The sequence below is a fragment of the Lutra lutra genome, chromosome 5, assembly GCF_902655055.1.
Source record: "Lutra lutra chromosome 5, mLutLut1.2, whole genome shotgun sequence".
Classification (NCBI taxonomy): Eukaryota; Metazoa; Chordata; class Mammalia; order Carnivora; family Mustelidae; genus Lutra; species Lutra lutra.
Genome location: NC_062282.1, coordinates 106,999,888 through 107,024,301, shown reverse-complemented (window position 1 = coordinate 107,024,301; position 24,414 = coordinate 106,999,888). Strand labels below are relative to the sequence as shown.

The window sequence follows — 24,414 nt, the reverse complement described above, 5'->3', positions numbered from 1 at the left end:
GACTTTTCTCTGTTAGAGCTCTTGAGGGCTTCTGGCCTGTGGCAAGGAGCACTGGGACTCCTATGCCTGTCCCCCTACCCCCACCACCCTGCAGCTAAATTAAAATACTTAATGTGCTGCTCTAAAAATGGCATATGGGAAATGTACAGTTGGATTCATTTAAGGCACAAGTTCCAGAGTCTTGTAGAGGTGAGAAGGCAGGGCAGAGTCCTAGGACCTCTCTGCTCCTCCTTTGGCTTTTGATCTGTAGAGTAAGTCATCCCCGCTTGTCATTTGCTTTTGAGATGTTAATTTATATTCATCAGTTGTAAGCAACTCCCTCGCTGTCGTGCCTGGTAGTCTAGGCTGGTGAGCTTTTCCTGTAGAAAGCCAGCTAGATAACATTCTCCAGTCTGGGGGTTTTTGTGGTCTCTAGCAACTTCTCAGACTCTGCCATTGTAGGGCAAAAGCAGCCAAAAAAATGTGCCAGCGAATGAGTATGGCCGTGTTCTAATCAAACTTTATTTTCCTAAACAGAAGCTAGCAGGATTTAACCCACCGGGTGTGAGTTTTTGATTCTTCTTGACAACAGTCAGTGGCCCTATGCATGTCATGTACAGTCAGTCTCTCCACCTTAGGAGGAGAACTTCAGTGGTTAAAAGTTATGCTGAGGACACCAGAGTCCTTGCTTTAAGTCGTAGATAATTGGGATTGTCAACCACGTGCTGGGTCGACGAGACAAGAATATTGCAGCAATAAATTTACTGTGATACGTTTAATGCTCTTAGTATGCATGGCCTTTTGAAATTACTCACAGATAAAAATAATCTGTATTCTTCTTCTGTAGTCAGACGAAGTATTTTGGGGATCAGGAAAAAGTGGGGAGGGAGATGATGAGTGTGTGGGTACCTTGCTTCCCCGGCTGCCAAGGACTCCCCATCCCAAGTCAGGTAAATTGTAAAATGGAAAAGATGCAGGGCCAGAAACCGGAACATCTGCCATGTCCTGGTCCTCAGTACGAGGATTAGGGAGTAGGGGCTCTCAGAAACTTGCAGTTAGAGGTGTGGTAGGGTGCAGTCTTTTGGGGGATATTAGATTCTCATGTCCTACCTAAGGCAAAAATCATGAACAGTTAACATTAACCATGAAAATGCTTGAATGACATTAACATGTAGTATAGAAGAAAGATTGCACATGTGAAATCTAGTTTTACTGGTTCTAAAAAATTATTCATAGAAGACAGGCACACAGTTGAATTTGTGTATAATACATCATCACTGTATTCCAAGTCCACATAGTCACAAAGACCACTGATTTGGGGCTCACTTGGGCTCTGAACATGTCTTCTATCTGGTAAGTGATCTGAATAGAAAGTTTTGCTTGTTGAGATGTTTCATCTTCTTGTTAGAGAAAGTCCAGCATCTCTACATTCACGGGTGATTCTTCAGTGGCCTGTTTCCCTCAGGACAGGTACAAACTCCTTCCGATCCTGTGCTCTGTGGGAGGGGCAGGGTGGACAGTAACCTTATTTGCCAGAAAAACGAAGTGCAGTCCTCTGTGGTGAGTTATAAGTTGTCTCTGTGGTTAGGTGTAGATTTTTTCCTTAGAGTCAGAGGGCCCCATCCCTATCCTACCCCCTTGCAGTGCTTCTGGGCAAAGACCCCCAAGAAAAAGGATTGAGATGCTGACCCTGAGAGGCCAGTGGCTCTGAAAGTTGTATCCTTCCTTTCTTTTCCTCCCCTTGCCAATGGAACCCTCAAGTTCTCAGACTCTCTGGGGAGAGCTTAGCAGTGTCTGCTCAAATTTCAAACATACTGACTTTCTGACCCCCAGATTACCTTCTTGGTAGCTGTCCTCCTTGATGTTTTACACATACACTGAGAGAGATGCACAATAGGGAAAATAGCCAGTATGCTTTGTTTGTGAATTATTGATGAAGTAATGATGAACAATCAGAAACAGCCTCAACGTCTGCCATTTGGGTAAAAGAGACTAAAGGATGGTTGGTGCGGACCTGCAGCGATCTGCAAGACACAGTGAGTGGAGAGCAGCACAGCGAAGGGTCCAGAAGGGTCCACGCACAGCTGCGACGGTGCTTATTACTTCTGGAAAGCGATCGAGTTAGAGCTGGGGGGACAATGGTCAAGAATTATATTTTCTATTTTATTTTATTTTATTATTTATTTATTTATTTATTTATCTATTTATTTTGAAAGAGAGAGAGAGAGAAGGTGCACGTCCTTGGGTGCGAGGCGGTGGGGTGAGGGGAGCAGAGGGGGAGAGAGGGAAACTTGAGCAGGCTTGTGCCCAGCATGGAGCTGCAGTGGGGCTCCATCTCACAATCCCGAGACCGTGACCTGAGCTGAAATCAAGAGCCAGCCACTTAACTGACTGAGCCACCCGGCGCCCCTTGTATTTTCTCTATTTTATGGTAATTTACATTTTCCCTGGCAACAGGCATGTAATTATGTATTGCTGTGTAATCACAAATCAATGACATTTAGGAATGATCCTTGGACCCCTGCGTTTGCCATTAGGTTTCTTGAAAATAGGGGTGGAAGACCCTCTGGGTTCACTTCCTGATCCATACACAGAGCCTGGCTCTCTCCTCGGCCATCTGCATCCTGGCTTCTGCTCCCACTGAGTATAGAGAATATTCTGATTCAGTGTCCCAAAGGACTGCCGGCAGCCAGACCCTGTGTTTCTTCTCAGTCCTCCTCATGTTGGCGGTATTTGATGCTGCTGACCTCGCTCTGATTCTTGAAAACCTCTCCTTCCAAGTCTCCTCCTTCAGTTCTGGACCTTTTCAGTTTCTTCCTTGAGTTTTTCCTTCTTCCCAGCCCCTGAATATTTGTATTCTCCAGGGTTCTGGGTTGTGTCCACCATCCCCCTCCCCACCTTCACTGCATTCCTCTCCAGGGGAGTCTACTAACTGCCATTTCTGTTGCTCTACCAAATCTGTAGCTCTAGTCCAGCTATCTTCCTGGAGTGCCGCGCCCTTGCTGAGTCACCTGCTTACATGTCCTCTTGATACAGGCACCTCCAGTGCAATTTTAAAAAAAGAGTTTTAATTTACTAATCTCTTAATTAAGATTTATATTTATTATTTAAACAATTTTATTAGTCTATTAATTTATACATTTATTTATTAATAATCAATTATTTATTAATTTGACAGAGAGAGAGCATGTGTGTGCATGCACAAGCAAGGGGAGGCAGGCAGAAGGAGAGGGAGAAGCAGGCTTCCCGCTGAGCAGGGAGCCCAACTCTGGGATCATGGCCTGAGCCGAAAGCAGACGCTTAACTGACTGAGCCACGCAGGCGCCCCTGCAATTTGTTTTGTTTTGTTTTTTTTTAAAGATTTTATTTATTTATTTGACAGACAGAGATCACAAGTAGTCAGAGAGGCAGGCGGAGAGAGGGGGGAGGCAAGCTCCTGCTGAGCAGAGAGCCTGATGCAGGGCTCCATCCCAGGACTCCGAGATCATGACCTGAGCCTAAGGCAGAGACCTTAACCCACTGAGCCACCCAGACACCCCTGCAATTTGTTTTTAAGTGAAGTATTGCCCCACTGCTTTGAGACCACTCTTCTGTGATTCCTGTTCCCCACTGGTCCACCGTTGGATCAGCTGTCAAGCTAGAAACCAGGATTCCTATACCTGAGTTCCTCCGACTTTATCTGTAGGCTTATCCCAAATTAGCAAAGAGGACCTACCCGTTCCCTGGCCCCCAGTCACCAAATTCTTTGCCTCCTTGAAGAGTTACTTAAGTTTTCACTGGGATTGACTTACTTCTCATTCAAGACTGGTTACTTGTATGGTTTAGTTTGTACATTCCACCTTGGATGTTAACTAATTCTTTGTTTACAGAGACTGACATTAGTTGGTCCGTCTCCTTTTGTGGAAGATCCCTTCATTCCGTCATAATTAGTCCTCTGGGAATTGTCTTATTTGGATTGAAAGCTTTTTGTTTACAGTTTGATAGAGTTGTTTTCCATCTAATCAAATTTGTGGCTGTTCCATCCTGATGAAGTGCTTGTGGTGAAGGGGCTGTGAGTCCTAATGCTAGTCTCTGTCTCATGCTTCTGAGATTCTGCAGAGTTACCACTGGGAGCATTAAGTTTCTGATTTCAGAGGTGATGGGGTCAGATAAAACTAGACGTTAAACGTTTAAGTTTAGTTCCTCTTGTGGCTTTTAATAATGACAAATGTATACTTGACCCCTTACCAAGGAATGAGCCTAGAGGTGGTCCCCGGGACCACGGAAGCTGAGCTCAGCATTCCCCCTTTCACAGCTCCTGGCGGTCGGTGGGTAGCAGACAGACATTGCTGGCATGGACCTGGAGTTATTCCACAGAGAAAAACAAGTTGTCTTAGAAAGTTTCAAGATCAGTGGAATTCCAGAAAGAGGAGAGGCAGACAGAAAGAGGCTCTGGTTCTGAAATTTCATGTTCAAGTAAGGGATATTAAACAGAACTTGAGGACCTAGTTCTTCTAGTTTTCGTGCTATGACTCAGGCCAAACTGCCTACAGCTTTTTTGGCACCTTGGATTCGTGCAGCCTTCTAGAAATCTGATAGAATATAGGAATCATTAGCTTTGCTAATACACCATTTTCTTATCTTTCCCAAATAACACTTCCATATCAGAGGGGCACCAATCTCATCTTTCTCCTCTTAGTTTCTTTAAGAAGAGTTAGGGTTTCTTTAAGAAACCTTCCAAAGTCTGTTCTTCTGGGTTTGCAGCATCTGGGCCCCTGGCCAACCAGAGCTGTATGTGGGCCTTTCTGTGGCTCTTCTTTAGTTTCTTTATATTTATTCATCTGAGATAGAAATTGTTCGGGGAGCATAGCTAGTGTCTCTCTTGTGCAGGAAACATTATGTGGGGTTTCTTCTAGCTCCATCTCTTTGCGCTTAATACTTGTGTTGATGTTTTGAAAATATCTTCCCTGATTGGGGAGTTCAGATATATTTCCCCCCCCCATTTATTTATTTGACAGAAAGAGACATAGCGAGAGAGGGAACCCAAGCAGGGAGAGTGGGAGAGGAAGAAGGTTTCCCACTGAGCAGGGAGCCTAATGTGGGGCTCCATCCCAGGACACTGGGATCATGACCTGAGCCTAAGGCAGACACCCAATGACTGAGCCACCCTGGTGCCCCCAGATATATTTTCTTTTGAGTGGTGACTGTTGCAGTATGAATTCTTGGCAAAATGAATAGAGCATCTACTGAATGCTAAATGCTTATTCCCCCCCATGTTTAAATCAGAATGCAGGAACCTGTCATTCATGTAATGTGCTGATTCCCTCTCCCCAAAGTTCTTTTTATAAGACAGATAGCACCTTAGAATTTAAGGAAACTTACTGTGTGAGGGTTTTTTTTGTTTTTCTTTTTGTTTTGTTTCGTTTTGTTGTTTTGTTATGTTTTTAGTAGGCTCCATGCCAAGTGTGGAGTCCCATGCTCTCAGGACTGAGCCAGCCAGGCACCCAGGAAGTTTACTTAATGGCTATGTTGGAATAGGAACCATGGCAAGCACTTTACAAGGACTGACTGATTTAATTCTTGGGAGAACTTCATAAGGTGGTGGCAATTTTATTTTGTTGTACAAATAGGGAAACTGAGGCTCAGAGAGAGTGTGATATTTGCTCAGGTTAGTAGTGGAGTTAGGGTCGGAAATCTACTGAGTCCTTGTTTACTCTTACTGATAATATGATGGCTCTGAGTTTGGCTGCCTTGAGGGTTGAAAGGAAGCCTCTTGCCCACAGATCCCTACAGAACCAACATAGAAGTAGTGTCCTTGGATGTCCAGAGCCAGACTTAAAGAGGCAACACCCTGAGCAGGCCCATCACCTTCCCCCCCACAGTGTAGAGTCTGTGTGTGATGTGAGTTTTCTTTTTCTAAAACTGGGATGGAGCTTGGAGTAGCAAATATTTAACCAGAGCAAATTCCCCTTGGTAAATTCTCTTGGCTTGTTCAAATAGAGGTTCTTTGCTTAAAAATATTCACCACTTACTGCAAACTAAATGACTAAGTCACCCACAGAGCATAAGGCAGGTCTTAGTACAGAGCAACTGGTTGTTTGGCTACTTTTATTTGGGATGAAATACTCAATGCCACATAGTCACCCATTGATTAACCTGAGAGCCTCTGGGAGTAAATAAGGGAGGGGATTTTGGGGAGGGGGATGATAGAATTCGAGGTTAGGCCCTCCTGGCATTAGCATTCTTCTTGAAATGGGTGTGAGGATTGTTGGGGTGGGGGAGAGGAGACTGAAGGTAAAAGATGGGCTGGTAGAGATGAAAGGGGTACTGACTTGCAGGTGTTATAGTTGGGGGGAGAGGGAGGTGTCAGGAATTAGTTTTGTTGATTGAGTGGAAGAGAGAAGGAAAGGAAGAAAAAGCTGAATGAATATTGTAGAGCAATAAATCCCACATAAATAAAACAGCTGAATAAGTGAGGTGGTGTCATGCCTCCGTGAATGTAGCTTTTCCAGATTTAAAGCAATATTACCTGTTTCTTACAGCACTACTTAATATGGGTATAGCTTTTGTTCCTCACTGAAAAGTTTGGAAACATTTACTTCGTGTGGGCTCTCCCATTATATCAGTATCTGAAGAATTTATTATTTATTTTCTATCTGTCTATTTATTTTTTATTTTTTTATTTTTATTTTTTAAAAGATTTTATTTATTTATTTGACAGAGATCACAAGTAGGCAGAGAGGCAGGCAGAGAGAGAGGAGGAAACAGGCTCCCCGTGGAGCAGAGAGCCTGATGCGGGGCTCCATCCCAGGACTCTGGGATCATGACCTGAGCTGAAGGCAGAGGCTTTAACCCACTGAGCCACCCAGGCACCTCTGTCTATTTATTTTTTAAAGATTTGCCTATTTATTTGAGAGAGAGAGAGAGAGAGAGAGAGAGAGAATGCACATGTGTGCTAGCAGGGGAAGGGGCAGAGGGAGACAAGCCAAGCAGGGGAGCCTGCCACTGGGCTTGATCTCAGGACCCTGAGATCATGACCTGAGGGGAAATCAAGATGCTTAACTGACTGAGCCACACAGGTGCTTTTGTTATTTATTTATTTTTGAAAAAAATTTTTAAAATTAAGTTTTATTTTAATTGCAGTTAGTTGAGATGCAGTGTTATTTTAATTTCACGTGTACAGTACAGTGATTCAATAATTCCATACATCACCCGTCACTCATTTCATTTCATGACAAGTTCACTCTTTAATCCCCATCACCTATTTAACCCAACCCCCTTCCCCCTCCCCTCTGGTAACCAGCAGTTTGTTGTTTGTTCTCTATAGTTCAGTCTGTTTCTTGGTTTCTCTCTCTCTCTCCTTTTTTTCCCCTTTGCTCATTTGTTTTGTTTCTTAAATTCCACAAATGAGTGAAGTCCTATGGTATTTGTCTTTCTCTGGCTGACTTATTTTGCTCAGCATAATACTCTCTAGCTCTATCCATGTCATTGCAAAGGGCAGGATTTCATTCTTTTTTGTGGCTGAGTAATAGTCCAGTGTGTGTGTGTGTGTGTGTGTGTGTGTGTGTGTGTGTGTACACATGTGTATATTTGTATACATTTACTCATACCACCTCTTCTTAATCCATTCATCTATTGATGGACACTTGGGCTGCTTCCATAATTTGGCTGTTGTAAATAATGCTGCTGTAAACATAGGGGTGCATGTATCCCTTTGAATTAGTGTTTTTATATTCTTTGGATAAATACCCAGTAGTGTGATTGCTGAGTCATAGGGTAGTTCTGTTTTTAACTTTTCGAGGAAGCTCCATACTGTTTTCCAGAGTGGCTGCACCAGTTTGCATTCAAACAGATAGTTCATGAGGGTTCCCTTTCTCCACATCCTCGCCCACACCTGTTCTTTCTTGTGTTATTGAATTTAGCCATTCTGACAGGTGTGAGGTGATATTTCATTATAGTTTTAATTTGTATTTCTGTGATGGTAGGTGATGCACATCTTTTCATGTATCTGTCTTCCTTGGAGAAATGTCTATTCATGTCTTCTGCTGAGTTTTTAATTGGATTATTTGTTTTTTGGATGTTGAATATCTGAAGATTTTAACCATGTGAGTTTACTCACTTGTAAAACACAGCTAAAAATTCAGACTCCTTCAGAAAGCACTTGCTGACTCCTCTCATTACCTGCATGGGGTGTTTCCTGTGTTCTTGTGTCTAGTCCTAATTACTGTCCTGGAGGAATTTCCAGACCAGACAGACATTCTCACTGCGATATCCCAGGATGCTTCGAACCCTGTAAGTTGACACAAACTTCTGATCTGTTCTTCTAGTTCAACTGTTTGTCCTCTACCAACCCTACTCCCCCACCAAACAGCACCTGCCCACCTCCTTCACTTCTTTCTTGTCATCCATGTAGTCCTACCAACTCTGACCTCTACCTATAGAATTTCTGGTCTCCCTGCCAGTGGTTTACCTTCTTCATTCATTGACTGTTGGTATCCATTGACAATACACTGGACTATTAAACCAGTGGCCTTTCAACTTACCCTCCTGCCTGAAACTGGTCGCCTTTCCAGTCCTACCTCCATATTGTAGCTTAAATTGTTGTTTTCTCTTGCGTGTAGGATGGGGGCCAGACTTCTTAGCATTAGAGTAGCACACCTGACTCTTTGGAGCGAGATCCTGAATTTTTTTTTTTTTTTAGCTTTATCTCGTGCAAAAGGAATGCTTTTTTTAGTATAAGTATGTCTCATGTAATATTTAGTATAAGTATGTCCCAAATATTGTATGGGGGCATTGTTGGAAGATAGAAGAGGAACAGTAAAGTGTCCCCCAAACTAAGAAGGCAATTTTGAGACTGGAAAATGAAGCAAGCAACTTCATACAATTTACAGAGTTTTATTCAGGGTACCTTATTGATGGTGAGGGTGAGGCAGGAATGGCAGGGGGGTGGGTCTGGCGGACAATGATCTATAGCAGCTGCAAAGTTAATTTTCTGCAAAGTCCAGACCTTAGTCCAGATTTTATAGAGTGAGTGGACACGGCAGAAGGGACTATCGTGAGATCAGAAGGTTGGTGGGCACCTCATTGACAGCCAGCCTTTAATTAGATCTGTGATACCACCTGTGGTATATCTAATAGAGTCACAGGAGCCCCAAACAAGCCTTCCCCTGCAACCCCTATCCTAGGCTTGGCAGACATTTCTAAGGTATGTACATTAATCCCCAGGGGACCCCAAGAGGGGTCATTGAGCGAGCACAAACTAAATGGAGGACCAAAGATGGAGTCATTACTGTCAGCACTCCTGCAGACATACTAAACAATTAGTAGTTGTTTATTCAAAATTTAAATTTAACTAGGTATTTTGTGTTTTATCTGGCAATCCTACATGTCTGCTACTTTGTTTTGTAGCCTGTTCAGAAACACAGTAGTGTCTCTCTCTATGCATTTACATCTTGATTGGATCTTAAAAAAAAAAAAAAAAATTGCAGTTGCAGAAACTTTGTGACTACAAAATATTTGACATTTCTTTGTGAAAACTTTTGTATCCATCTGTTCACAAAAAAGGGAGCTATACTTAATTGGGTCTCAGCAGCAACACATTTTTGCCAGAGGCACTAACTTGAAAAAACATGTTGTTTTGGAGAAACATGTTTCAGATTTAGGGTGTAGTAATGACTGTGGACCTTTTTTGAGTGGAGGGAATCCTCATTCAGGAAAATAAACTCCGGTTAAATTTAGTCTTTTTGCTTATGGAAATCTGAATAGCCTCAGTTGCTATTGTTTCTTTAAGATCTTTTCTGAGGATAAAACTAAATTGTTATGCTTCAGTTTTACTTCCAGCTTTTGTCATTTTTTTTTCTCTGCAATATTTTTTTATCTTGTGAATAACAGTTACAGTGTGATTTTCAACTTATTTTTTGTTCTGAAGAATGTTCAACTTTAATGTTAATAAGAAGCAAGGTTTCTTTTTTTTTAACCACTTTATTTTCCAACATTAATAGAAATACCCTGCTTGTTCTCTTTATGTAAGATTTTAATTATTCTGATAATATACATAGATTTTATACTGAAACCTTCTGGTTGGACTAGAATAAAGCATTGTCAACCTTTCTCAGAAGGTTAAGACTCATAAAGAATGCCAGTGAATAAAAAAGAAAGCCCAATTAATATCCAGTTCACAGAGTAAAATACAGATAGCCATAAATTTAACAGATGATGTGAACCTTACTTGTAACGAGGAAGATGGACATTGAAACAAGATAGTGTTTTTTTGGTTTTTTTTTTTAAGTTGTTGGGAAGGAAAATTTTTTCTCTGCCTTTCAAGAATCTTTTGGCTGGTCTAAAAATTAAATTGACATGAGACATTAATCTGGAAGAGACAAACTTAATTTTGTACTTTGGTGGAATCCACATAATTTCATAAGCATGAGATTCCAAAGATAGGCAAAATGAGGTATATATGTTATCCTGAACTAAGGAGAAGGGTGAAGGGGCCTGAGACTTCAATGGGAAGAAAAGCAATTCCCAGGAAGATGAAGAGGAGCGAATATTTGGTAAACAAATGTTTACTGGGCCATATGGAAGCAAGGGACAGAGAAAGGAATTTTTACAAACAGACCTTGCTCAATTCCTCTTCTCTACCACACTGAGTTCACAGTGTTCTGTGCTTCTCTATAGCAGTAGCTCTCTTCCTGGAGCAGGTCCTTTATTAAATCCATGCCCCCCAGTCTAAATTTTTTTTTTAGGCAATTATCAGGGAGGTCAACATTTTTTGGAGTCTCCTAGAACTTGATTGTTTTCAGATCAAAATAATTCGCATATCAAAGTGCCATATCTTGGGGCCATTTGTTCTGAACTTATACATTATCTTTAAATTGGATGTTCACGTTGGGAATGGTGAGCAGTCTCCGATATTACTGATGAGATATAAATTGGTACAGTCTTCAAAAGCATGGTTTGACTTTACCTCTTGAAACTTTAAAATTTGATTCCATTTCTAGGTCAGCAGTCTATCCATATATGGCACGTGTTCGATGAGGCACGCGTAACAGTGTTTACTGAGTCAGTGTGTGTAATAACAAAAAACCACAAATAACAGAAAACAAAAAATCGTCCCCCAGTGTTCACTGTGGGAATACTTAAAAGTTTTGATCTATTCTTAACCATAAAATATTAAATAGTGGTTAAAAAGTGGATTGGAATTTTACGTAAATTAATAGGGAGAGATCTCTATGGCTTATTGTTAATTAGGAAAAAACATATTGTAGAACAATACGTATACTCTTTAACAAAGTTTTTTGTTTATACACTGTATATATGGCACATACAAGTGTATGTATGTATGTATGTGTATGTGGGTATATTATGAATGAATATTGGGGATGGGGACACACTTGTAAACTAATAAAAATACCTACCAAATTGTTAACTCTTGAGGAGAGGAGTGATATTTTGGGGTGGGACTGAAGGAAGTCTTTCACTTTTTAGTCTGTATTTGCATTTTAAGAAAAATATATCCATGTATTACCGTATAATTTTTTTTAAAGTTCTGATTCTAGACATCAGAATTCATTAGACTAAGTAAAGGTGAAATGGTACATTATAGCACTATATCTTTAAAAATGATTTAGAGAGGGGTGCCTGGGTGGCTCAGTGGATTAAAACCTCTGCTTTTGGCTCAGGTCATGATCCCAGAGTCCTGGAATTGAGTCCTGCATGGGCTCTCTGCTCAGCAGGGAGCCTGCTTCCCGCCCCCTCTCTCTGCCTGCCTCTCTGCCTACTTGTGATCTCTGTCTGTCAAATAAATAAATAAAATATTTTAAAAAAAATGATTCAGAGAAAATTAAGAAAAAGTCTTTGGAAGAGGGACTTTTTTCTCAGTCTGCGTTTCTCTGTGCACGAGGTACATTTCCACATTGGGTTTTGACTTGTAGGCTGAACAAACACTTCATGACATCCCTTCCTTATCTGGCTTTCTTTTTTTTAGAAGTCTATTTATTTTAGGATTTTATTTATTTATTTATTTCGGAGAGAGAGAGAGAGAGAGAGAGAGAGAGAGAGTGAGCATAAGAGCACAAGCAGGGGAGACCAGGCTGAAGGAGAGGGAGAAGCAGACTCCCTGCTGAGTGGGGTCCTAGGTGGGGCTTGATCCCAAGACCCTGGGATCATGACCTGAGCCAAAGGCAGATGCTTAACCTATCGAGCCACCTAGGCACCCCTTTTTTTATCTATTTACTTTTGAAGTAATCTCTGCACCCAGCATGGGGCTCAAACCCACCACCCCAAGATCAAGAGTCACATGCTGTTCTTACTGAGTCAGCCAGGCACACCTCTTCACCCAGTTTGAACAGACGAATTTTTTCTTTTTCCTCAGATTCCATTTTATGAAGATATTTGTAAAGGCATTAAAGCTGGTGACACCTGTGAGAAGTTGGTGGGGTATTCTGCAGTGTACAGAGTCTGTTTTGGAATGGCCTGTTTCTTCTTCATCTTCTGCCTTCTGACCCTGAAAATCAACAGCAGCAAAGGTTGTAGGGCGCATATTCACAATGGGTAAGTCTTTGGTCTTCGAGGGTGGGGGTAGGTGGTTTGCCCTGATGTTTAGAGTACTGTTCCTCAACCTCATGCTCATCAGACCGTCTGACTACTCTTCCTCTAGTTGAAATTGTTGACACTGACCTTAGGGAAGGTGGGACTTGTCACCCCTCAGTGGCCTAAGAACTAGAGTCCTATTTGTAACACTTAGTACCACAACGAGAATTGCAGCGGAGACGAGAGTTTTTATTTCTTGTGCGAGGCCTGTCCCTACATCATCCCCCCACCTCAAGAAAGTGGTATTTTGTACAATCAGAGGCTGGGTTGGTCTAATTATGGGGAAAGGCAATCTCCAGTCACTTAATTACTTCCCCTCGATTTGGAAGGAACAGTACCAACAGCAGAAACATGGGCTGACATGCTTACCTTCTAAGAGCTCTTTTGTCCTTCCATGAATATCATTTAAATACATTTCCTCTTTTTTTTTTTTTTTTTTTTTCCTTCCAGCTTTTGGTTCTTTAAACTTCTGTTGCTGGGGGCCATGTGCTCAGGAGCTTTCTTCATTCCAGATCAGGAGACCTTTCTGAATGGTACAAATGGGGTATTTGGGTGGTACCTATTTATTTTGTCCTTACCCATTTTGTAAAATTGTTGCAAACTGTAGTCCAGGGTGCCTTTGATATTTTGAATTAGTGATTTTCTTGTGGTTTAATAAAAAAGCCCCTCCTTCCCGGCCCTCTCTTCATCCACCCTCACTTCTCCCTCTCCTCTCCCGGTGACACCCACTCCTGCTTGATCTCTCCCCTATTTCTTCCCTTTCTGGCTGGGTGTTCCTCTGCAGCCTAGAGAATTCAAAGGATAATTTTAAGGCTATTGGCCTGAAGGGAAAAGTGGAGTACTTAAAATGTGTTTGAAAACCAGTTCCGGGCAGTCAGCATGACACCATCAGCCCTGTCTGAATGGGCCCAGGGAGGCCTTGTTCTTTCTGAGGGAACCGCCCAGGAAACTCCGCCTGCTCCCGACCTTGGGCTTCGGAGCAGCTTCAGATCTGCCTGCCCCTGTGGTGAGATCAGACAGGCTTCCTCTAGTCCTACCTGTAAACTTACCTTACGTGAAACTGGGTAACACCGAATTATGTTTCTTTTTCATAGAATTTACCAAAATTAATTTAATTTGAAGCCTTTAATCATACCTGAAACAGGGGCCTTTTTTCATAAGAGCCCGGGAGGGGAAAAAGCCTGAATTTCAGTGGTTCGAAACTCTGTTTAACCCATACGCATTCATGTGTCTAGTTCAAGTAGTAAAAACATGCACGCAGTAGCCGTCCGTAAGGAACAGCCCACAGTCCCTCAGATGGTCACTAGGGTTTGGCTAGTTTTTAGGGTCATACTAATTTTTTTGTTTTTGTTTCAAGATTTCATTTATTAATTTGAGAGAGAAAGTGCATATATGCATGGACCAGGTGGGGAGAGAAGAGGCAGAGGCAGAGGGAGAAGTAGGCTCCTCACTGAGCAGGGAGCCTGGTGTGGCTCGATTCCAGGACCCTGCGATACCTCCGAGCTGAAGACAGACACTTCACCCACTGAGCCACCCAGGCGCCCCTAGGGTCATACTAGTTTTTGTAGTCCTTAAGGAAGTTATATTTAAGTCTTATTTTTTCCTAAAATGCTGTTAACTAGTTTTCTGTTCCCTACAGATGTACTTTTATGTATGGAAATGGTAGATTTAGGGTGGGAAAGGGCCCAGCGGTCCTCTAGTGCAGCTCAGTCATTTTTACAGACAAGCTGTAACCCAGAGGAGCAACACGGCTCACTCAAGGTTAGAGCTTCTGTGTCGCAGGGAAGTGGATCTGAGTCCATTCTGAACCTCATTTCTCTACTAGTCTCTGGTGACTCCAGAGAGTCACTTGAACCCTTTTTTACCTCATAACTTGTGTTTTTTAGTTTTTAGATTGTGGGTCATTGTTGATTTTATGAACGGCTCTATCTGTTAGGCTATCTGGCCAATACGGTGTGGAGGTTAAGCCCAGGTGCTCCAGAGCCACACTCTGTGTGTTCACATCCCAGCCTAGTCCTTTACTAACTATGGGACTTTGTTGATTTACATGGACTTTCCATTTTTCTCATCTGTAAAGTGGGTATAGTGGTGGCATCCATCGGATGGGATTGCCTGGAAATTAAAGGTACAAGAAGAACACGGTAAAGATAACTATAGTCCTTATTCTCCTTTGAGCTCAATGCCGGAGCAGTCACCTCAGCTCCTTTTGGACGATGGTCTTCTTTTGCAGCCTGGCGCTATGTGGGAGCCGTCGGAGGCTTCATCTTCATAGGCATCCAACTCATCCTGCTCGTGGAGTTCGCACATAAATGGAACAAGAACTGGTATGTGCATTTTGGGGGAAGCTTCCAAGTGGACTCGCCTGCTGCTCAGAGAAATTGCCCACAGGATGGTGTTGACAGAGCGGCTCTGAATTGTGCTGGGATCAGCAGCCTGCTTACGCCTCAGACAGCTGGCCCACACTTTACCTTCACTCCTGCTCTTTGAACCTTTTCATTCACTCCTCTCCCATGCTGTTTTTCTCTCCTTTCTCCCTTTCCTTCTTCCATTTCATTTCTCTTCCCTTTTTGGCTTTTTCCCATGCGCTGTCGTTTGGGCTCTGAGTGGGCTGGCACTTCTCCGCCCTGGCTTCTTGGTTGGGATGGTGGGTGCCTGAAAACTTGGGCAGACTTTATCGTAGGCTTCCGTCCTTAAGAGATTTTAAAAAAGAAAAAAAAAAAGTACTTTGGAGCTGAAAATACACTTTCTGCAAAGAATATGATAGTTGTTTACTTAAATTTTTATTGGTTCCTCCTCAACCTGCCTAAGAGTATTAGGATCCCTTCATTAGGAAGGTCTGTTGTGTTGCCTTAGAGAGCCATCCTGAATTAAAAGATGTAGAGTTCTTCTAACTGCCTTGAACATGGGATTCACATCCTAGAATAAAGTGGGAAATGCCAAACTATTAATAGCTACTTTTATTTCTATTTATTTTATTGCTGAACCACATTGAGGGAAGGGCAGCTAGATGAGGGTCAGCCCTTTGAGTGCTAAGACTGGCTGGGCTCTCTTTGTGACTCCAGGCAAGGCACTTGACTTCTTGTTGTCTTACTTTGCTTATAAAATACAAATGGAGGGGCACCTAGGTCACTCAGTCAGTTAAGCACCTGACTTTGGCTCAGGTCATGATCTCAGGGTCCTGGGATGGAAAGTATGAGCATCAGGTTCCCTGCTCAGCAGGGAGTCTGCTTCTCCTTCACCCTCTGCCCTGTGTGCCCCCCACCCCCGTGCTTTCTCTCAAATAAATAAATGAAATCTTTAAAAAATACATGAATGAAAATACCTATTGTACCTAATAAGACTTTTGTTATTTTGTAGATTTTCATTTGTATTGTGTTATTTTATACTGTTTTGGAAAAAAGGCAGAAAGTAATGAATGAATTTGAAATTTATTTTTTATCTTGGACAAAAAACACATGGTCTGAATTCTTTGACAGTTTTTTTTTTTTTAATATTTTATGTATTTATTGGACACACAGAGAGAGAGAGAGCACAAGCAGGGAGAGTAGCAGAGGGAGAGGGAAAAACAGGCTCCCTGCTAGGAGGACCCCGGAATCATGACCTGAGCCAAAGGCAGACGCTGAACCAACTGAACCACCCAGGCGCCCCTGAAAATACTTTTCATTCTGATTACATTCCTCAGCTTGGTAGTAGTAGTAGTTTCATTTTGATTTTGGTTTTGTTTCTTTGGAGAACAAATCAAGAGGTATATGAGTGAAAGGCTAGTGTTATCATTTTTTAATTTGGTAAATATTGGAGTAAGCACTCAAATACTTACAGTTTTTAAAATTTTACAGCACATTGAATAGTCACATAGATAGCACTACAGAAATTTATTTTGTCTAATAAAAAGTCATCCAAAATTTTTTGTAAAATTTTCACATGTATACTTCAAAATATTGAACTTTTAAAAATAATAATGTCTTCAATACTGAGTGCCCTATTTTCCCATTAAGTAGTATGTTCTCTTGAGAATACTTGCGCTTCTTCAGTTCTGATTTGACTGTTTTGATTGATTCTAAAGCCATTTTCAGAGACTAATTATTGATGCCAAGTTTTAACAGGCATTTTGGAAGAGTTAGGCTGCTGTAAAAACCTTCCAGAAACCACTCAATAAGAATGGCTTAAGAGCTTTGCGACAAATGATGTTGCTGTTGTCTCGGCGTTGAGGCTAATATCCCAACAAAATCCCTATTGTCAACATATTCATAGCTGATTTGTCTGCCTAAAATTAGGATTAAGCTAGGAAACTATTAATTCAGGTAAATTAATTTACTAGTTTTTGTGGGGCATTGTTTTTTAACAAAGACAGTTGCTTACAGGGTTAGTCTAGAAAATACAGTACATCACTCCTAATGGAACAACCAAAGTACTTCTTCTTTCCTTTTCTTCTCTGTTTTCTTTTCTTTTTTTTTTTTTTTTAAGATTTTCTCTATTTATTTGTCAGAAAGAGCACAAGCAGAGGAAGCAGCAGGCAGAGGGAAAGGGAGGAGCAGGTTCCCCACTGAGCAAGGAGCCTGACATGGGATTCGATCCCAGGACCCTGGGATCATGACCTGAGCCAAAGGCAGACGCTTGACTGACTGAGCCACCCAAGCATCCCTTTCTTCTCTCTCTCTTTTTTTTAAACATTTTATTTATTTATTTGACAGACCGTGAGAGAGGGAACACAAGCAGGGGGAGTGGGAGAGGGAGAAGCAGGCCTCCCACTGACCAGGATGCCGGACTCGGGACTTGATCCCAGGTTCCCAGGATCACAACCAGAGCCAAAGGCAGAGGCTTAATGACTGAGCCACCCAGGGCCTCCCTTTCTTCTCTTTTCAATAAACATCTTGAGAAGGAAAAGATCCCAGTGCTAATAGGCCTGAGGCCCTGGGCCCAGAAACCAGGAGACTCCAAGTGTTCATGTCCCCACTCCTCTAGTTCACTGTTTCTTTTTAGGTGTATTACTTGGCCTCTCTGACCTCAGTTTTCATACCTGCAGAATAATATGGTCGCATTAGACGTTTAATGTGTTTTTTCCTTTCTACCTCAAATTTTGTGATTTGAAATGACAACGCTTTATCAAAAATGAAATAGCAAAAAGTAGAAGGTACATTCAGGTGTTTCTCACAAAGACCCATCTTCTAAATGTGCTAGATCTGTTATTTCCATTGTCGTTGGGTCCTACCGAGTCCTAAGCCCAAGGGCAGCCGACTCTCCCAACCTGGCACCCGCATACTATGTTGTATGTGGTTGTCTGGTCCTTTTCTCATCTCCTTCCAAGTGCTTTTTCCCGTTTAGCATTTACTCATATTTGGGGGGTGGTTTTAAGTATGTGCCAGACCATGTGGTAGGCACGGAGAGTATAAAGATAAATAAGTCATGGCACCTACGTGGGACGTCTGCCGGAGCAAGCTGTCACCGAGGAGGAAGTCATGAGTCTGAAACCTCAGGAGTGGCGGCCATTCTGCTACCTTTGCTGCACAAAGTTATGGTTTAATGGTTGATAGTCCTCACACCAGTATTCATTAAGCACATATTATCTGCCGGTCACTCCACAGCAGGAGAAGAGCAGAGAACACAGTGATGTCCTGATCCATGGAGCTTACCTCCTCCTGTTGGGGAGGGCAGGGGCATGGGAAGAACATCAGTTTATGATCAAGCAGATAAGAAAGTAACAGGCTCAGTGGTAGAAAAGACTGGAGGGAAAGAAAGCAGGGTGTGGGCTTTGGGGAGAACAGGGCAGGGAAAGGCTTCCCAATCAGGTGTGAGGGAGACAACTGTGAGAGATGGAAGGGGGAGAGACGGAGGCAGGACTCTGCTGGGTCCAGGCCCAGTGTGTTGAGGGGCAAATGGGCATCCTCTGTGCTGCGCCCCTTAGTGCTGAGGGGTGGGCACCGGAGGTGAGATAGGAGAGGGCATTGGTTCAGATCACGTCTGGCTTCTGGGGCACTTGTGTGAGATGGGAGGGCATCACTGGGGTTTGAAACAAGAAGAACATGACATGATGTACATTTTAATTCCAGAAAAGATTAGAGGAGGATAGATTTGCAAGTAAGCAGGCCTGACTGTAGCTCGAACGATGATGGCAGTAGTTAGGTTCTGGTATGTTCCAGAGTTGGAACTCATAGACTTTGCTGCTGGTGATGAGGATGTGGTGGGGGAGGAGGGAGCTAGGAGAGGAAGATTGCAGTCAGGAGTTGTTTCCTTTTTGTAAAAAATTCCTCTTCTCAGGGTGCCTGGGTGGCTCAGTTGGTTAAGCATCTGTCTCCTGGTTTCAGCTCCAGGTCATGATCTCAGGGTCCTGGGATTGAGCCCTAGCTCGGGCTCTGTACCCAGGGCACTCTGCTTGTCCCTCTCCCTCTGCTCCTCCCCCTGTTTGCGTGTGCTCTCTCTCTCTCAAATAAATAAATAAAATCTTAAAAAAAAAAAAGTCCTTCATATGCTAAAAACAGCCCAAAAGACCAGTGGAGAAACAGTCTCACCCCACCCACATACTGGTCAGCTGTGTTCATCTTTTTCTACACAATGCATTCTGTTTCTCTGTCACTGATTACCATTTGGCTTTTAGAATTTTATTTTTCATAAGTCTCATTTTCTGTCATTTCCTCTCTGTGCCTTTTATGTTAGACTAATTCTGTTGTCATTGAGTGCCTGGCTTGGTTTCAGGAATATGATGGTCATTATCATTTCTCTCTGTCCCCCTTGTTTGTCTCTGGCCGCAATAACTTTTTCATAATTAAAACATTTTAGCTGAGTTGCTGAATGCATTCCAGTTTTGTGAAAACATGAAGCAAATTGCTCTCTCTGTGAAGGTTTGTTGGAACGTAGTTACGGTGGGGACGTTTAATCGTAAGGCGGACAACATTGATTCACTCCGTGCTCTCTCTTGTTCTGTCCTCTTTATTTCGTGGTTTTGAATACTTTTTTTGTCATGGTTCTGAAGAATTTCTAGAGATTATTAAACCACCACTTATTTCTTCCTTCCCTTTATTAATATGTATATAAATTAGAAAGCATATTAATCTCTAGAAGTTTCTTATTGTAAATCCCGTTACAATTTTTACTCATTTCTAGGCTGATTTTATTCTCTTTACGCTCTCCCTCCATCCTACGTGGCATTGTTTTTGAGAAGCAGCAGATGCCTCTTTGCAGCAGAGGGATGAAAGGGCCGAGGTCAGCCAGTCTTTCTGTGAGTGAGGTTGACTCGCTGCTTCTCTCCCTAAAGTAGTAAGAGGCAGTGGCACGTCTGGGCTCCATGTTGAGCGGGAAAAATGTGAAGAGAACCCCATCTAGGAGCCACTTGTTTTTGAGACTTGCCAAAGCCCGCCACAGGGTAATTCCTATTCAGAACGGGGAGGGTAGAGTCAAGTCTGTGGACGTGCATTGTAGTTGAAGAACACACATAAAAACAGAATGTTTTCATGTTTAGAAAACATTCTGAGCCTGATCTAAAACATTTTTGCATATTTACCTATATCTTCTGGCTTTGCTGGAGCATAATTGTGGTAAAAGGATAGGTCTTCTGGACGGTTGGGTTTATCTTGGCCTGCAGCCTGAGAGCACTGTGAGTGCCTGAGAGGTGGTAAGTGTGGTCAGAGAATGGGGGCTGCATTGACTTGTCTTCTCTCCCCTCTGTCTGACCCACTTGTGGAGAAACAGGACTGCAGGCACGGCTACCAACAAGCTGTGGTACGCAGCTCTGGCCCTCGTGACACTCATCATGTACTCCGTTGCCACCGGAGGCCTGATTTTGATGGCGGTGTTCTATACACAGAAAGATGGCTGCCTGGAAAACAAAATTCTCCTGGGGCTGAATGGGGGCCTGTGTCTGCTCATTTCAGCAGTAGCCATCTCGCCCTGCGTCCAAAATCGTAAGCACGTTTTTTTCCCCTTCCCCCTTATTTGTATTTTGTTGTGTCTAAGTTTGGGCAAAACCTCATGTTTTTGTGTTTTTTTAAACTATGGTCATTCCTTAAGTTACTGTGGATGGGTCAGCCATAGGAAGGGTGGGACACACTTGGGCTGAATGTGATAGCTGGCGTGCCTCGGGTCAAGAAAGATCTGAATGTGGTGAAGTCAATGAACAGGAAGGTAGATGTTACCATTATTATTATTTTTTAAAGATTTTATTTATTTATTATTTATTTATTTGAGAGGAAGAGAGACAGGGGTAGTGACAGAGAGCACAAGCAGGGGGAGTGGGGGAGAGAGAAGAAGCAGGGAGCCTGCTGAGCAACGAGTGTGACATGGGCCTCGATCCTATCATGATCTGAGCTGTAGACGCTTAACCAAATGGGCCACCCAAGTGCTCCAGATGTTACCATTATTAAATAATGTACTACAGGGAGCCTTTAAATGGAGGATGCCTTGAGTGTGTATTAAGTTCTTCCCTGTATTCCCCATGTAAAACTTGAATGAGAAGACTCCAGAAGGAGCTCTTTCTGGGCTCATCTTTCACCCAAGGCCTCTGGGTCAGAAATCGGGAACCATCTGGTGTAGGAGTCAGGAAACAGAAAATCCAGTCTGGCTGAGCCAACAGCCAGCCCTGTGAGCTAACCTTCCTCAGACCCAAATCCTTTCTCAGTGAAGCCAACAGAAATCTGTAAACCTTCCTGGCTCAAGGTTGTTTCAAAGGCAAATGGAAGAGGGGCGCCTGGCTGGCTCAGTCAGTAGAGGATGTGACTCTTGATCTCAGGGTCATGAGTTTGAGCCCCACGTTGGGCTAGAGCTTACTTAAACACGAACAAAAACCCACAAAGGCAAAAAGGAAGAGATACTGGGATTTGAAAATGCTTTAGAAAGTATAGGCCTGAGTTGTCTTTTATAAACAACTTCTGATATCTTAGACCAGAATACCATCTTTGGTTGTAGAAAGAAGTATTCATGGTCTAATTTTCTTGAAGGTATCTTACTCTACAGGAGATGAAATGCAAGTGATATCCAGGTTTTTAATAGGAAAAGGGAAAGGTGGCCAATAATGTATAGCCCCTCCAGTCATTTCTAAAATGGTGATCTAAAAAGTGAACTAGTCTTAGGGCGCCTGGCTGGCTCCATCCCAATTGGAAGAGTGTATGACACTCGATCTCAAGGTCATGAGTTCAAGTCTCACGTTTGGTGTAGAGATTAAGGAATTTAATAAATAAACTTAAAAAAGAAGTGAACTAGTATTGAATAATTTAAAGGTTTTCTGGTACTGAAAATTCCAAGTACATTATTGAAAATGAGAGTCCTAATCTCCCAGTCCCTTTAACTGATCAGTTAAGAATTTCCTAAAACATACTAGTGTTCAGAATAAACTACCATTTGGGTTAAATCCTACTTTTAAAAATAGTTATAATTTGAAATATTTCGTTTAATGCCATTAGTTGCTGAAGTGAGTCTTATTCCCGTGTCAAAGAGCAGCATTATAAAAGTCTATTTCTAGGGATGCCTGGGTGGCTCAGTCATTAAACATCTGCCTTCAGCTCAGATCGAGATCCCAGGATCTTGGGATGGAGCCTTGCATTGGATTCCCTGCTCGGCGGGAAGCCTGCTTCTGCCTCTCCCGCTCCTGCTTATATTCCGTCTCTCGCCATCTCTCTCTGTCAAATAAATAAATAAAATCTTTAAAAAAAAAAAAGACTACTTCTGTACTTTCATTGGTTAGTACAGTTTATCTTATTTATTTAATTAAAAAAAGATTTTATTTATTTGTTTGTTTATTTGAGAGAGAGACGGTGAGAGAGGGAACATAAGCAGGAGTGGGAGAGGGAGAAGCAGGCTTCCCGCCGAGCAGGGAATCCAATGCAAGGCTCAATCCCAAGACCCTGAGCTCATGACCTGAGCTGAAGGTAGACACTTAACTGCCTGAGCCGCTCGGGCACCCCTGGTTAGTAAAATTTAACAATTAAAACTTGAAACAAATTTAATCAGAGGGAAGACTGGATGAACTGAGTCCTTTCATGTAGGCAGATGGTTAAAAATTCCACCCAAAAATGATACATCCTTTTTGTCATATCCTGGTAACTCTGAATGATGGAAACACCTCATTTAATTTAAATATTAATAGGATGTTAAAGCTCTTCCCTCAATGACTGCTGAGCCCCAGTGCCTTCTTCTTTGACCTGAACTGGTATTCCCGAAGGTTTTTTGGTTTTTTTGTCTATTGACAAGTTGAGGTTTTTCTGCTGTCATGGACTTCAAGTGTCTGATGGCCTCGTAGAATCTGGAATCCATGCCCTGTGACATTTGTTTCCCATTTACCTCACTAAGCTACATGGTCTCACTGGTAATGATGGTGAATTTTCTTCTGAGGTTTTAAGATTTGAGAACTAGTGTCCATGAACTTCAGGGGGACCAGGCAGTACGCTTAATTCAGTTGTTATTAGAGTGATGTGGCGGTAGAGGACTGCAGAACCTGGCGTCTTTAAAACAACATAGTCAGGCTTCATGGGTAATTCTGCCCCTTTCCCTGTCTTTTTAGTGTTGTTTGGAAAATAATATTATTGACCTTTTCCTTCCTTCGGAGATGGGGGTCTTGGTTTGAGGAGCATCATTTGGGGATGGGGACCTCGTTTTCTTAGGCTTTCTTATTTTTGTAATTTCAGACCCTGTGTTAAAATCTGACCCTCTGATTTTTCCAGGACAGCCCCATTCCGGGTTACTGCAGTCAGGGCTCATAAGCTGCTACGTGACGTATCTCACTTTCTCGGCTCTGTCCAGCAAACCCGTAGAAGTAGGTAAGCCAGCCCGTCGCCTTAGGGAGCGTGTGCTTGCGGTACGAATGTTTTCATTGTGGAGGAAGGAATTTGAGCTGTTGTTCAGAATGTCAAAGGTGCAATTAATCGAATGGATGGTCTAAATTTTTCACTAGATAAAGTCCTTAACATGGGATACGAAAATGAAAATTTCTTCTCCTGAGTCTTCCTGCTGTGTAGGGAAGACAGGAACAAAGATGGGCTGTTGAGTTTGCTTTGGGGCCTAATATGCGTTTTCTCACTCTGTGTTTTCAAGTATTTTGCTTATTTTGTGTTGTTTTTTGCTTGTTGTTAATTTACTTTTCTTCAGGTGGTCATCTCTCTGACTGCGTGGGAGTCAGAGAGTGGGAGGGGGAAGCAGGAGACAGGATTTGAGCCCAGCTCTAACAGTGGCTGACTTGAACTGCTCTTCTTAAATGCTGTTTATTTATAGAGACAATAGAACATGCATGAACTTGGGAGTCAGACCACTTGGGTTTATAGCTTGCTTCTGCCACTTCAGTAACTTGTAGAAGGTTATTTACCTCTCTCTGCCTAGATACCTTGTCTTTAAAATAAGGATTTTAATTATTATTTTATCAAGGTAATTAAATAAGATTCCTATTTTATAGGGTGGTTTTAAAGAATTCAGTGAGTGTGTATGTGTGTATATGGTCCTGGCATGTTGTAGGTGCTCTCCGTGGGTTAGCTATTGTTACTGGAGAGTGGTTGTAAAGATTATTTGAGAACTAGAAGAGCCCTGTCATATTATAAATTGTTAACGTATGAGCCCCTTGTCAGTAAAACACCAAAAGACCATTTTTTAAAAAGATTTTATTTATTTATTTGACAGACAAAGATCACAAGTAGGCAGAGAGGCAGGCAGAGAGAGAGGGGGAAGCAGGCTCCCCACTAAGCAGAGAGCCTAATGCGGGGCTTAATCCCAGGACCCTGAGACCACGACCTGAGCTGAACCCAGGCGCCCCAAAAGACCATTTTTTATTTTGATTTCTGAACTCATTGTATTTCATTATCTATATCAGTTTTGTGATAAATGTATATATAAATGTATACACACATATATACACAGAAGTATTTATAAATGTGTGTATGTTTGAGTACATTT

The 24,414-nt window shown here is 42.3% G+C and overlaps 1 protein-coding gene across 1 annotated transcript in view; it reads left to right on the top strand.

Annotated features, from left to right (window-relative positions):
• SERINC5 (serine incorporator 5) overlaps window positions 1-24,414 on the top strand; it is a 101,039-nt gene that overhangs the window by 56,673 nt on the left and 19,952 nt on the right. The window contains exons 3-7 of the mRNA XM_047730216.1: window positions 12,332-12,510; window positions 13,000-13,082; window positions 14,780-14,873; window positions 20,233-20,444; window positions 23,196-23,291. Of these exons, the coding sequence (XP_047586172.1) occupies window positions 12,332-12,510; window positions 13,000-13,082; window positions 14,780-14,873; window positions 20,233-20,444; window positions 23,196-23,291 (664 nt within the window). The remainder of the gene's footprint in view (window positions 1-12,331; window positions 12,511-12,999; window positions 13,083-14,779; window positions 14,874-20,232; window positions 20,445-23,195; window positions 23,292-24,414) is intronic.